Consider the following 15,394-nt stretch of genomic DNA (forward strand, 5'->3'; position numbering starts at 1 on the left):
GAGCAAGATCCTCCAGGTTCTTCCGAAGGCCAGTAGCCAGTACATCAACAGCTTCATAGCTTTGGGCAAAGAGGCGTGGCGACAGAGAGCAGCCCTAGTGCATCCACTGGCCCACCAGGAAGGAGGCTGAGATTAATTGACCAATTTTTACCCTGGCCACTTGATCAGTATACCGTAATTTGATCAAACAGAACAGCCTCTCTCCCACTCCCATGCACCAAAGCATTGCAAGCATATACTCCCAGTTCAGGTGTCAAAGGCCTTTTGATCCAAGACTAAGCAGAAAGAGTGAGGTCATTGGTATGGGGCTTCCTCTAGGACCTTATGCAAGCGTCACAGGTTTAGGGAGGTGGACCAACCAGGGATAAAACTATTTTGGTCGGCCTGGACTAAATGCGGCATGCACGCCATTAGCTGTGCCACAAGGATTTTATGGTTGCACCCCATCATGACTGCAACGTCTAGTAGGTCTCTACCCGGTTTGGAAAGTGTAACCAAGAGGGCTGTAAACATGGAGTAAGGTAAACGCTCTGTCACGAGTGCTGAATTGTACAATTCAAGACATTTTGGGATCAGCAGATCTGTGTTTTATAGAATTCTATGAGGAGGCCATCAAGCCACAGCGTTTTACATGTTGGAGAATCTCATATGGCGCACCTGATCTCCTGTGTCGAAATCAGTCCGTTCAGACCCATTCTCTGGTTCGTGGCCACAGCAGGGAATGTGGCTTTAGTAAAGTACCCCTGTATGCTGCATATCTTGTCCGGGGCTGTAAAGAAGGCGGTAGGGAGCAAGGAATGTCTCATAAATGCCTGCTTGTGAATATGCTATTGTTGTGGGGTTGATGCAGATGGCCGTAACTGGGGCATCTGCAGCCTCATGTTTTGAGGAGCCACGTTAATTAGTGACTGCGCTAATTCCCGTCTGCATGTATTTTTGCTTGGTAAGCCTTATAATCAAAACAACGTAAAGATTCTAGAAGGTGGCCATGATGCTCACATCTCCAGCAAAGCGGTGCGAGCTGTATCATCAGTCACAGAGGCTGACTCTAGGCCCTGCAGGGCACCCTCTAGTTGGATTAAGTTCTGGTTCAGTGTGCCCCATACGCCAATAAATGTGTGTATACAGTGATCCCTTACCACCGTTTTCATAGCCTACCACTCCACCAGCCATGTAGTAGCTGTGTTTTCATTATTGGTAAAGTCGTTTGCAAGCATGTCACGTTTGGTGGCTTGGAATGCCGGATTGTCCAGAGCCATGGGTTGTAAACGTCAATTGGGTACTGGCGGAATGTGTCTCTCCCAAATAAGCCTCAAGAGTATAGGGTTATGATCAGAAAGAGTCTTGCTCAGGTACTCAGTGTCGTAAACTAATAACTGTGTGGCCTGGTAACTAAAAAGTTCTATCAAGCCAAACATGCAAATCATGGGGGAATAAAAAGAATATTCCCTAGTGCTGTGATGCATTGTCCTCCAACTGCTAAATAGTGACCAATGCGTAGATGACTGTGGGAGACAAGCTGCAGCCCAGACCATGGTGGAGGTCAGGCGGGGGGATGGGAGCCATCCCTATTGACGTCAAGCATGCACTAAACACGTCTCCCCCCCATCAGCCAAGGTAAATGGGAGCAGCACAGCAATTGGGCCGACATGTTTGCTAGAAACTGTGATTGGTCAGTATTCAGATGAGAATTGCTTCCCAGAGGAACCTCTTTGCCATCTAGTATTCCCTCCACCAGGACATAGCAGTCGTCTATCAATCAATCAGTTTTCTTATAAAGCGTGACTACTCACTAGTGAGGGTCTCAAGGCGCTGAGTCGGGGGGGGGGGTGGTTGGGTCTGCGGTTCAGTCAAAGAGCCACGTCTTGGGGTCCTTCCTGAATGCAGCAGTGGTGGTGATTGTCTGAGGTACAGAGATAGGGAGTTCCAGGTTTTCGCAGCGAAGTAGGAGAAGGATCTTCCTCCAGCCGTGGTCTTGCGGATCTGTGGGATGGTGGCCAGGGCCGGTTGGGCAGAGCAGAGATGTCTGCAGGTAGTGTAGAAGGAGAGGCGGTGGTTTAGGGATACAGGTACAGCATTGTGGAGGGATTTATAGGCATGCCTGAGAAGCTTGAAGATGATTCTTTTGTTGACAGGTAGCCAGTGAACGTTTCTCAGGTGTCTGGTGATGTGGTTGCGGAGTAGGATGTTCAGGATGAGTCTGGCGGAGGCATTTTGGGCGGTCTGTAGTTTTTTGGGCAGTTTCTGGGTGGTGCTGGCATGGAGTGCCCTGCCGTAGTCGAGTCTGCTGCTGACAAGTGCATGGGTGACCATTTTCCTGGACTCAGAGGAAATCCACTTGAAGATCTTATGAAGGAGGTGGAGCATGTAGAAGCAGGAGGACGAAACAGCATGTATTTATTTTGAAAGTTTTATAGAGTGCGAACAATAACCTGGCGGATGTCAGAGTGCTTTACAAGCAATAAATGTTACTTTTACAGTAAATAAGAGCAAATCCAAACATATGTACAAAGCAAATTATAAAAAAGAAAAACAGCATAGTAAGATGTAACATCAAAAAAATGTCTTGTGGTTGGGAGCGCGTGTGCATCTCATAACAGGGTTTTAGTAGCCCAAGCTCATGTGAATTTGGCAATGAGGATGGATTTTACTTCCTTTTTAAAAGAGGTAGTGGACGGGTTATGTCTGATTTCTGGGGGTAAGGCATTCCAAATTCTAGGCGTCATCCCAGAGAAGGATCTGTTATAGGTTTTTTTCTGATGGAATTTTTGTGGTTTCAGTAGTAATTTTTCTGCATTTCTTGCGGATCTAGACCCACCTGAAATCGTCAATTTCTGTAACAGGTAGCTGGGTGTCTTGTGATGCATGGCTCTGTGCGTCATGCATGCAATTTTCAGCAGAATTTTCGCCTCCAGGGGTAGCCAGTTCAGGGATTGAAGGTCCGGGGAGATATGGGAGCTACGTTTAGACCCAGTTATGAGTCCTGCTGTGGCATTGATTGAAGCTCTTAGTGGTACAGTTGATGCTTTGGGTAGGCCACAGAGCGAGACACATCCATATTCCACTCTCGGTATAACCAGCGCCCGTACTGCTTGCTTGAAGTCATTGTGAGGTAGGAAGGGTTTCAGTTTCCTCAGTGTGTTTATTTGGAACTTTGCTCCCTTGGTAGCACTACTGATATGTTTTTGCATGTTGAGGTTACTGTCTAAAGTTATTCCTAGTGATTTGGCTGAGTCCACGATGGTAGGTTGAACATTGAACGCTGTAATATGTTTGATCTAATCTTGCATTTTGGGGATTTGGGCCGGAGAAGCTATTAGTAGGAATTCAGTCTTTAGGGCATTCAGTTTGAGATGATTTTTGCCAACCACGTTTGGGTATTCCTAAGGGCTGTATTAAGTAGTTTGACGTCCTCTAGGGTGTGGATCTTGAGGTATAGGTGTCGTCTGCATACATGTGATATTGCTCATTAGAGGTTTGTAAAATTTGGGTTAGAGGTTCCAGGAAGAGAATAAACAGTGTTGGGGATGTGCGGATCCTTGTGGGACTCCCAAAGATACTGGGACGGGCTTGGACAGGGTGTTTTTGACTTTGAATTGTTGTGTCCGATTTTGGAGAAATTATGTGAACCAGCTTAGCACTACCCCAGAAGGTCTAACAGGTTCTCATGCTTGACCGTATCAAAGGTGAGGAGAGGTCAAGTAGGATGAGTAAACAGGATCCATTTTGATCGAGTATTTGCAGCGCATTGTCAATAATGTGTGTCATGGCTGATTCTGTGCTATGGCCTGCAGGGAAACCTGATTGGTGTTTGTTAAGAAGGTCAAAGTGATCGACATGCTTCGTTAGCTGTAGATGCACACATTTTTCCAGCAGCTTCGTTAAGGTAGGGATATTGGAGATAGGGCGTTAGTTGTTTAGGTCCGTGGGGTCTGCCGTGGGCTTCTTTAGAATGGGGGATACCTGGCCTACTTTGAGGGTATCTGAGATGCATCCTTGTTGAAGTGAACTGTTTATGATCTTGGACCAGAGAGGTAGAAGCAGTGGAGTAAGGTCTTTGACTGCGTTTGCCGGAAGCGGGTCATAGAAGTTGTTGGCTGGGTTCAATGAACTGAGTATTTTGCCTATGGCATCTTCGGAGTAGGAGGTGAATGATGACCAGTCTGCATCATTTTTTAGGTTAGGCTTTAATGTGAGTTGACCTGGCGCGGTTAGGGGAGCTGGATGGGTTTGTGTATTTGGTCTCGCGTATAAGGTTAGATCATTTAAGAGGTCATTCTTGATGGTATTGGTCTTCAAGGTGAAGAAGGTGGAGAATTCTTCACAGTTTGGCTGCGAGCATTCTGTGACTTGTGGCCGGCGAGGTGCCTCCTTGGATTGGGTTTTGATCAGTTCAAAGAGTTTTTTGGATGATTTCTTGCCTGGTCAAGTTGAAGGCTGAAAAAGTCGACTTTGGTGCTCTTGATCTTTCGGAAATATGCGTTTCTCTTTGTCCTGAGAATCTTGAGGTAGTTGGCGGATGGCATAGATCTCAGGCCCAGTCCGAAGTTCTGAGCGAACGCCTGTCCTTGTTGAGTATACCGTTGTACCAAGGTTTAGAATCTTTCAGAGAGACTCTTTTTAGTTGCAGAGGTGCTACCTCGTTTATTATTGATGGCATGGTCGAGAGGTAGTGGTTGGTAGTGGTTGTGGAGAAGTATGGCTCAGGGGTTAGAGTGGAGAAGTATGGCTCAGGGGTTAGAGGCGGCAGACCCGGAAGCTGAGATCGGCCCTGGACCAGGGTTCAATTCCCCGCCTCGGCGGGTCTTGGGCTAAAAATTCCACAGACTCGATAATTCTCGCTCCGGTGCCTTCTCGACTCACGGGTTCACACTCTGTGACTCTGGGCAATAGCTTGCTTAATCTCCACAACGGCCCCTCGCGGCGGGATGCCTGGCTTTCACCTTGTGGATACCCTACCAGGGTTATCTCACCGGGGAATACCAGGACGGGTTCCCTAAGCAAGCGCCGGGAAACCCACTGCGGGTTAGCTGTGCGCTATATAAGCTCAAATACATTTACATTTACATTTACATCCTGTACTTTGGAAGATTTTGCAGGGGGCAACAGTAGGTTGGAACAGGATGAAGGCAAGGTGTTGGGGTTGACTTTTTTCAGGTCTCTTTTCCACACTTTTGGCCTTGTGGATTGAGCTGAGTTCAGTTTCACCGTTTCCTTAATGGTGAAGGTGATGATGTCATGGTCCTACCAGTCACAGGGTTTGATCGACTCTAGCTGAATGTAGTCTGTTTTAGAGATTAATAAGTCCAGAATTGAACCTTTGTCGTGTGTTGGGCTGTTGCAGAATTGCGTTAGCTCTAGATCAACTAGGAAATTCTTGAGACCGTTCACTGCTGTATCGTTAAGATCATCCCAGTAGAGATTGAAGTCTCCGAGGAATATTTGGGGGTTTTGTCGCCCCGTGTTTGAAGATACCATGTCCATGAAATGTTCGGTGAAGGCGAGGTTCTTGCCATGTGGGTTCATTGAGAGCGAGGAGTCCAGGATGATACAGAGATTTCGGGTGTGATCCATGGGTGTGGGGAGATTCCGAGCACTGCGGGCCACCAAAAGTCATCCCAGGTGGAGGGGGAGGAGACCAGGACTAGGACTTTGGCCTTGTCTGAGTTAAGCTTGAGGTAGCTGTCCTTCATTCAGGTGGTACCTGCCTTCATCCAGTTGTGGAATTTGCTCATGGTGGATGTGGGTTAATCTGTGAGGGAGAGAATCAGCTCGGTGTCGTTGGTGTAGGAGACAATGTTGAGTCGGTGGCTTCTGGCGATGGCTAAAGTCTACATTTGTCTCAGCTGCTACTTGGCATAAGGGGACCCCAGGTTGGATCGATATGAGCGCTCCTCTTGCATATCTGGAGTGGCAAGTGCCATAGCACTGGCCCCTCCTGAACTTTTGGAACTTTGTGGTCTCACCCTCGACCATGTGAGTTTCTTGTTAGAACGTGATGTTTGCCCCTTGCCTTTTGGTGTATTAATATACTGAGTATTGTTGTCTCGGTGTGCTCATGCCATGGACGTGTCATGTCATTAAAGTTAATCATCCCATATTTTTAGGTGCATGGGCAAGGCCAGAGGAGTGGGCAACGAGGGCCAATATCCAAGATATCAAAGGACATGACAGGCTGTACAACAAGTAATAAACCTTTCCAACTCCCAAACCTGAGGGCAGCAGAGTAACATCTGGCCGCCCAAACCATGAACACAAATAGGCCTAAAGTTTGAAAGAAAACAACTGTCCAGGTGACAGCCCAGTAGGCTGAAAAGCGCAGAGTGGTGCTATCGTGGGGGGTCAAGGGGCTCGTGCGGGAACAGCCCAAGCAGGGTCGGTCATCCTCTCAATCACAGGCACCTCAGAAGTTAACATTGACGACCACATGGAGTGTTGTCAGAGGGAGCATGTGCCTCTTTTTCAGTAGCTAATCCTTATCATTAGAGGTGGCACTGCTGCAATGGTCCAAAGTCCAGTAATATGTGAGGGGAGGGAGTCAGAGGATGTTATCAGCCATCTGAGCAAAACACACAGGATGATGGACGGAATATTGCACAATGGCAAAACATTCACCCACAGTCACAGATCTGGGTTTAACCCATCATTATTTTGCACACCAAGCCACCCCAGTTCAGACATGGCCACATGCAAATCAGTCTTGATCGTGTGCCTCATGGGAACAGTCCAGCCCGAACTGCCAAGCCATGTCTTCCCTGGACCGGAATCAAGCATCCTAGGACCGGTTTCTGGCTATCAGCCATCTTAAGCCAGGATAGCTTGACTCCAGTGGCTTAGTGAGCACGGCACCCACATCTGGGCATATCCTTCCCACATAGGGTGAACAGCAAAACACACAGGATGATGGACGGAATGTTGCACAATGGCAAAACATTCACCCCAGTCACAGATATGGGTTTAACCCATTGTTATTTTGCTCACCAAGCCACCCCAGTTCAGACATGGCCACATGCAAATCAGTTTTGACCGTGTGCCTCATGGGAACAGTCCAGCCTGAACTGCCAAGCCATATCTTCCCTGGACCGAAATCAAGCATCCTAGGACCGTTTTCTGGTTATCAGCTGTCTTCAGGCAGGATAGCTTGACTCCAGTGGCTTAGTCAGCACAGGACCCACATCTGGCCATACCCTTCCCACATAGGGTGAACAGAAAAACACACAGGATGCTGGACGGAATGTTGCACAATGGCAAAATATTCACCCCCAGTCACAGATCTGGGTTTAACCCAGTGCTATTTTGCTCACCAAGCCACACCAGTTCAGACATGGCCACATGCAAATCAGTCTTGACCGTGTGCCTCATGGGAACAGTCCAGCCCGAACTGCCAAGCCATGTCTTCCCTGGACCGGAATCAAGCATCCTAGGACCGGTTTCTGGCTATCAGCCATATTCAGCCAGGATAGCTTGACTCCAGTGGCTTAGTGAGCACGGGACCCACCTCTGGGCATACCCTTCCTACATAGGGGGAACAGCAAAACACACAGGATGATGGACGTAATGTTGTACAATGGCAAAACATTCACCCCCAGTCACAGATCTGGGTTTAACCCATCGTTATTTTGCTCACCAAACCAACCCAATTCAGACATGGCCACATGGAAATCAGTCTTGACGGTGTGCCTCATGGGAACAGTCCAGCCCGAACTGCCAAGCCATGTCTTCCCTGGACCGGAATCAAGCATACTAGGACCGGTTTCTGGCTCTCAGCCATCTTCAGCCAGGATAGCTTGACTCCAGTGGCTTAGTGAGCACAGGACCCACGTCTGGGCATACCCTTCCCACATAGGGTGAACAGTAAAACACACAGGATGATGGACGGAATGTTGCACAATCGCAAAACATTCACCCCCAGTCACAGATCTGGGTTTAACCCATTGTTATTTTGCTCACCAAGCCACCCCAGTTCAGACATGGCCACATGCAAATCAGTCTTGACCGTGTGCCTCATGGAAACAGTCGAGCCCGAACTGCCAAGCCATGTCTTCCCTGGACCCGAATCAATCGTCCTAGGACCGGTTTCTGGCTATCAGCCATCTTCAGCCAGGATAGCTTGACTCCAGTGGCTTAGTGAGCACGGTACCCACGTCTGGCCATACCCTTCCCACACAGGGTGAACAGCAAAACTCACAGGATGATGGACAGAATGATGCACAATGGCAAAACATTCACCCCCAGTCACAGATCTGGGTTTAACCCATCGTTATTTTGCTCACCAAGCCACCCCAGTTCAGACATGGCCACATGCAAATCAGTCTTGACCCTGTGCCAGAAACCGGTTCTGGGAAGCTTGATTCCGGTCCAGGGAAGACATGGCTTGGCAGTTCGGGCTGGACTGTTCCCATGAGGCACAGGGTCAGACGGATTTGCATATGGCCATGTCTGAACTGGGGTGGCGGAGTGAACTAAAGAACGGTGATGGATTACACCCAGATCAGTTGACTGGGGGTGAGAGTTTGTATTGTCAACGATCCGTCCATCACCACCTTTAGTTTTTCTTTGTTCGCCCTACGTTGGCAGGGTATGCTCAGACGTGAGTCCCTTGCTCACTTTGCCACTGGATTCAAGCAAGCCGGGCTGAAGACGGCTGTAATGCCAGAAACCGGTCCTGGGAAGCTTGATTCCGGTCCAGGGAAGACATGGTTTGGCAGTTCGGGTTGGACTGTACCCATGAGGCACAGGGTCAGACTGATTTGCATATGGCCATGTCTGAACTGGGGTGGCGGAGTGAGCTAAATAACGGTGATGGATTAAACCCAGATCAGTTGACTGGGGGTGAGTGTTTGTATTGTCAACGCTCCGTCGATCACCTGGCAGACAGAGGCAGATAGGAGTTCCTGCTATTCCTTGAGCTGTCTGATCCTCTTTCTGAAGAAGCATCATCCGATCCCTCTGTAGAACAGATCGGGCAGGATCCCGCAGGTGGGTCGCTCTGAGCGGAACCAAGACCTTTCCCCGGCATGCTTGTGCCAATGATGGGGCTCCAGATGTCCCTGTTTTCGATCGTTGTGAGTGTGAGGGCTGGCGTGTCCCATGTCCTCCAGGCTCTTCTCACATCCTGTTGTGGGTTTCTCCTCCGATGAATCATGTCTTTGTTGCTCAACCAATTCCCACGCATCTCCTGGTTCCGTGAAAAAGTAAGTCTTCTCATTAGCGATCACCGCCCACCCACAGGTATTTGCCACCTAATCAAAGCAGGTGGGATACTTCTGCGTTAAACTCCCCAGAATCGGGGAAATCGTCAAAAAAGAATCTGGTAATATCTGATCTAGCAGGTTATTCTCCATTCCAGAGACTTTAACTTATGATCCCCAATATCTCCTGGGGGAGAAACCAGTCATATTGGTTAATTATGTCCCTAAATATCTCCAAAGGAGATAACCAAACTCAGAATAGCAGCCTAGATGATTCTATAGAACAGATCACCCCGAGCACAGTCCCAAAGAGTGCATCTCTTGTAGCTGATTAAAAGGCAAAGGGATCGAAGGAAATGGAGTCATAACCCTATTCTGAAGGGGGACCGAGAAAATTGAGCAAGGCGGTGTGCACAAACCCAATAAATTACCTCATCACTGGAAGCAGAAGAAAAGAGAATCAGTTCGCAGATTTCACAAGCATGTATCTCTCTAAACTCCTAATAAATGTAACTCTCTGTTGTGCAAATATATTCTGGTAATCTGGACTGTAACCAGGGTATCTAAGATACTGGAGAAAGGAGGTTGAGTTGGTCCAGCACTGAAAGCCAAAGGAGGGCTAGCTGTGTGCCAACACCAGTCATCAAGCCCTAGAATAGAACTGCAGCTAAGTTTCACTGAGCTGATTCCATCCTAGAAATCACAAGCTGTGAACCCATATGGCATTCCACTGAGCAACCCCTGTCCTCGAACTATTACATTCTGTACCCACATGTCACTCCAGTGAGCCAACCCTGTCCTAGAACTATTACATTCTGCACCCTCGTTATAATCCACTGAGCAATTCTGACCTAGAATGATTACAAAGAAAAACCAAAGGTGGTGATGGATGGAGCGTTGACAATACAAACACTCACCCCCAGTCAACTGATCTGGGTTTAATCCATCACCGTTCTTTAGCTCACTCCGCCACCCCAGTTCAGACATGGCCATATGCAAATCAGTCTAACCCTGTGCCTCATGGGAACAGTCCAGCCCGAACTGCCAAGCCATGTCTTCCCTGGACCGGAATCAAGCTTCCCAGGACCGGTTTCTGGCATTACAGCCGTCTTCAGCCGGGCTTGCTTGACTCCAGTGGCAAAGTGAGCAAGGGACTCACGTCTGAGCATACCCTGCCAACTTAGGACGAACAAAGAAAAAACAAAGGTGGTGAATGATTACATTCTGTACCTACCTGGCATTCCACTGAGCCAATGCTGACCTAGAATGATTACATTCTGTACCCACATGGCATTCCACTGAGCCAACCTGGCCCTAGAATTATTACATTCTGTACCCTTGTGGCATTCCATTGAGCTAATCCTGTACTAGCATAATTACATTCTGTACCCACCTGGTATTCCACTGAGCCAATCCTGACCTAGAATGATTACATTCTGTACCCACCTGGCATTCCAATGAGCCAACCCGGCCCTAGAGTTATTACATTCTGTACCCACATTGCATTGCAATGAGTCAACCCGGCCCTAGAATTATTACATTCTGTACCCTTGTGGCATTCCATTGAGCAAATCCTGTCCTAGAATGAAGACAGTCTGTGTCCAAATGCCCTTCTACTGAGCCACTCCTGTCCTAGAATGATTACATTCTGTACCCACATGACATTCCACTGAGCCAACTCTGTCCTACAATTATTACATTCTGTACCCACGCATTATTCCACTGAGCCAATCCTGTCATAGAATTATTACATTATGTACCTACCTGTCATACCACTGAACCAATCCTGTCCTAGAATGATTACATTCTGTACCCAAATAGCATTGCAACGAGCCAACCCGGTCCTAGAGTTATTACATTCTGTGCCCTCGTGGCATTCCACTGAGCTAATCCTGTCCTAGAAATATTACATTCGGTTCCCAGGTGTCATTCCACTGAGCTGCTCCTGTTCTAGAATTATTACATTCTGCACCCAGTTTATAGTACACTGAGCCACTCTGGACCTAAATGTGACACGTTCTGTAACCCTGCACTTCTAGGGCTCGGGAAACAACCATTACAACGCAGTTATTACAGCGCACTACCTTTACAACGCGAATGCATTTACATCGCATGATATTACAGTGCAGACATTACAATGCGTGCCATTATAATTCATGCCATTACAACGTATGCCATTACAACGCCTACCATTACAACGCATTTTAAGGTAAGTAATGGAGATTTTTTTTGTTTTAGGGTGGGTATGGGTTTTGGGGTACATGGGAATAGTAATTTTTACCCCTACACTATCCAACACTTACCCTACATTTGCACTCCCTGGAGTGGGAATAGTAATTTTTACCCCAACACTATCCAACACTTACCCTATTGTTGCACTCACTGGAATGGGAATAGTAATTTTTACCCCTACACTATCCAACAGTTACCCTACTGTTACCCTAAAAGTATTATGTATTGTAATGGTATGTGTTGTAATGGAATGCATTGTAAAGATAGCTTCTAAAAATGGGTTGTAATGGCATGCGGTGTAAAATCATGCAATGTAATGGTAGTTGCGATTTAAAAATCGCGTTGTAAAAGTATTCGTTGTAATTGTTTGCAATTTAACGTCATATATTCGGAGGGCTCTGATGTCCTGTACTGAGTACCACTAACACTACACATCAAAGGCTGCGTAGCCCTGTGCTATTCTAGTCCTAGTTGAGAAAGTCTCTGAACCATGGTGACTATTGGCAAAGAAGAGCTCCTGTACACAGACGTCCATTTCTGGCACCTCCATTGATATCAATTACTTCACCTGCTATGCTCAACTAGTTATATAAGATTGTACGTCACTGGATGCATACTTTTCTGATTATTTTTTATTGTTTAGATCACTGGCAGATGGCAATTGCTGGCAAGGGCCTCCGTGAACCCCATAGTAATGTTTGTAGGGAGAAACCCATGGGTAGAATTTTCCTGGGCGGAAGAGAAGCTGAAGATTCTTGATGGCCACGGCAAGTAAGTGAACACTGAAAAATATACAATGTAAATATTTGGTGGGCCACTTAATGTGCCAGCATTTTTCAGCTCCCTACTCTTGGACGAACACCAGTGGTGCCAAAGGTTAGATACAGTCTAGGGGCTAAGTTGGGATGTCATGTAGGGATGACATTAAAGAAAGGTTTAGTGTCTATGTTGTGATGTTGGTGAAGGCTTTCAGATGAGACTTAATTATTATTTTATATTAATGAGGAGCACTTGTTTTCATATCTTTTTCAAGAAATGGAATGATATTCACAAACTGTGCTGTGTTCTATGTCTTTTTTCAAATTAAATATAAAAAAGAACGTAAACGTGTTTACTTTATGCTGTTATTCAATTTATTTGCTGGGACATACTTACTGTTTGCCGTTTGTTCTGTAATTCTAAAATTTTAGGAAGAAAGCAAATTCATGAAGGTAGCCGGGTAGTCCTCTTTTCTGCATATACAATAATGGATATCATGACAGTTGTGTAAAGAGGAAGCCTGTGGTTTCATCCTGGTTTTCTCACTTCAAGTCATCTTTTGAGTCTGGGTAAATCTTTGTCTTCATCATTAGATCATTCATAGATTCATGTGCTTGAATGATCTGTCAGGATGGGAATCTTTGGTAACCAATATTCAAAAGCAATGTTGGTATAGGCTCAATTAACACTCCGTTAGCTATATTTTATTTAATATAGTATATCCACCTCATTATGATACCCAACTCCTGCCAGTGAGGTGTAGAAGCACAGAACTCAACTCCTCTCAAAGCTCCACAAGTCAAGTTTTCTGTCCACTGTTGTGTCTTGCGAATAGAAATGATGGAACCCTTTTGTCTCCAGATGGACTCCCTTGAACTGTGACATGTGTGTTAGAGCGGAATGAACTGAAGGCTGGTTTAGAATGTTCAATTCACAGTTACACGCAGAAGAATAAAGACGTGAATTACTACGCTGTGTGTGTGGCATAGTCCTTTGTGGGTACCCAGGCTGGGGAGGACTCTACATCATACATCAGATATTAGGGAATCCTCTGGCGCTTTGCCCACAAAAACTCTTCACTGGCCACTTCAATGTCATCTTCCAATAGGGGAAGGTGCTGCCCGACCTTTTTTCCTTTCTGTTTGTGATACGTATGAACTATAACTTTCCCTCCAGGAAGACACCTCTCCAGTGATCTCCACGCTCTATCCATTTATTGTCTGAGTTCAACCTTAGGCAATGTGACATTCACACTTTCTCAGCAAAAACTCTCAAGGACTGTGTCAGTTGACTGACCAAGGCTCTTCAGGAGGAGGATTCTCAGATTCATGATCAGCCACTGCTTAGACGTAGATGACTTGTGAGCCACCTATAACTTAGACTAAAATGCTCAAATTTCGTCCTGTACAATTTTGTCTGCTGCCCTCGCTTGAAAACGTACAGAGGTTACAGTTTTTTGATTCCCCTTAAATTCCATTCAAAAAGCCAAAATTGACATTGCTGTCTGTCATGTTATTTGTCAAACTAACTAACAAACTAACTACTGTATTTGCCTGCATTTAAACCACTGGCTGTTGTTTGATCAGTCAGTTCTTGCTGGCCTCCATCTATTTCAGAGATGATAACTCTACTGTCTGGTGCTATCAGGTTATCGGGTCAGGACTCTGGGTAGGAAAAAGGCAGCGCGAGAGAGGAAGCAGTCTGGTTACATTCTTGATATCCTTCGCTACCTATGGGCAGAAGTTAGAAACTGTGGAATTGTGGGATTTAAGAGGGGTAGAAAATTTGGTGGGGTTCCCGAGAAGGAGATAAGTGGAAGGCAGAGTTCAATTCACAATAAGGGCATGATGCATATTTGATCCTGACCTTCATACTAACTTATGCTTGAGCTGCATGCCATCATTTTGTGAACTATGTCTTTCAAGACCTGTTGAATATGTTCCAGGTGATCTTGGAAGACTACATTATGAAATTCTCATACATCTTCCAGCATCAATTCTCATACGTCTTCCAGTTCAAGTCCAAGAACATTAAGACAATATTACCTCTATGTAAAGCAGGCAAGTGTATGTTTAAAGTTACAGCAATAGCATGCCTTGGATTTTAGATCTATGAAGAGGAAATGGGAATAGATGCCCAGAAGGCGAAAGCCATCCTTCAATGGTCCAGGCCATTGAACGTTAAGAGCCTAAGATTTGTAGAATTTGGAAACTTCTATAATCAATTCATACAAGTATTCTCAATAATCAATGAACCACTTTTTTAACTTACCATGAACAGCCAACCACTTAATTAGGTGAAAAGCAAGAATTGGCCTTTCACAAGTTAAAGGCAGCCTTCATGTCTGCACCCATCTAAACACAATCCAATGTAAAACTTCCATTTATTGTTGAACCTGAAGCCTCGTCATAGCAGTGTTACCACAAAGGGACCCCAAAACAGAAGCTCTGCATCCCATGGCATGCAAGTCAAGTATATTATCCAGTTCAGAATTGTAATCAAGTCAAGTCAAGTCAAAAAATGCTTTATTTGTATGAATTGTAATCATAATGTCTGTGACCAAGAAGTTGTTCCCATCGCAGAAGCCTTTAGATACCGGAGGCATTATTTAGAAGGGGCTTCTCATAAGATTAGAGTGTGAAGTGACTATAAGTATTTGCCGCACTATCCTCCCTGAAATGTATCAACATAAGACATGCTTGTTCTTTTTGTGCTTTTCAGCTACAAGTAGCAGCTTATCTATAGACCATGTGATTAACATCGCAAGGCAGATGCTCTGTCCCAAGCGGTGAAGAAGGCAGAGCTAAAGATTGAGGCTCCAAGTATTCTGGCCTCTAATACACCTTCATCAGACTCAGTTTTGTCTTTTTTAACAAAGAGAAATAATACTTTATTATTTTATAAACAAGCCCTGTCTCTGTTCCTTACTGAGGAAGAACTCCCAGAGCAAGTTTTACAATGGTGAACTAATTCCCCTATATCAGGACATCTTTGGCAGGGAACATCAAGGAGTTAGTTGCTACTTATGGTAGCCAAAAGTGAAAAAAAATCATAACTACTATACAGGAGCGCCCCGTGCAGGTAATAGCGGTGGTGTGGTAGGGCGGAGCACACAACAGATGACGAAAAGGGAAAATGTATTATTTATGTAATTTCCCTCGTCATCATCTGTCAAGTCCCTCACCACCCTGACCAACAGCTCTTACCTGCAC

The 15,394-nt window shown here is 45.9% G+C and overlaps 1 protein-coding gene across 1 annotated transcript in view; it reads left to right on the forward strand.

Annotated features, from left to right (window-relative positions):
* Positions 1–15,394, forward strand: part of LOC147717809 (uncharacterized) — a 299,575-nt gene that overhangs the window by 114,694 nt on the left and 169,487 nt on the right. Inside the window, exon 7 of the mRNA XM_086924596.1 lies at positions 12,067–12,194. Coding sequence (XP_086780722.1) covers positions 12,067–12,194 — 128 coding nt within the window. The remainder of the gene's footprint in view (positions 1–12,066; positions 12,195–15,394) is intronic.

Source organism: Lissotriton vulgaris, chromosome 5 (assembly GCF_964263255.1).
Source record: "Lissotriton vulgaris chromosome 5, aLisVul1.2, whole genome shotgun sequence".
In the NCBI taxonomy this organism is placed as follows: Eukaryota; Metazoa; Chordata; class Amphibia; order Caudata; family Salamandridae; genus Lissotriton; species Lissotriton vulgaris.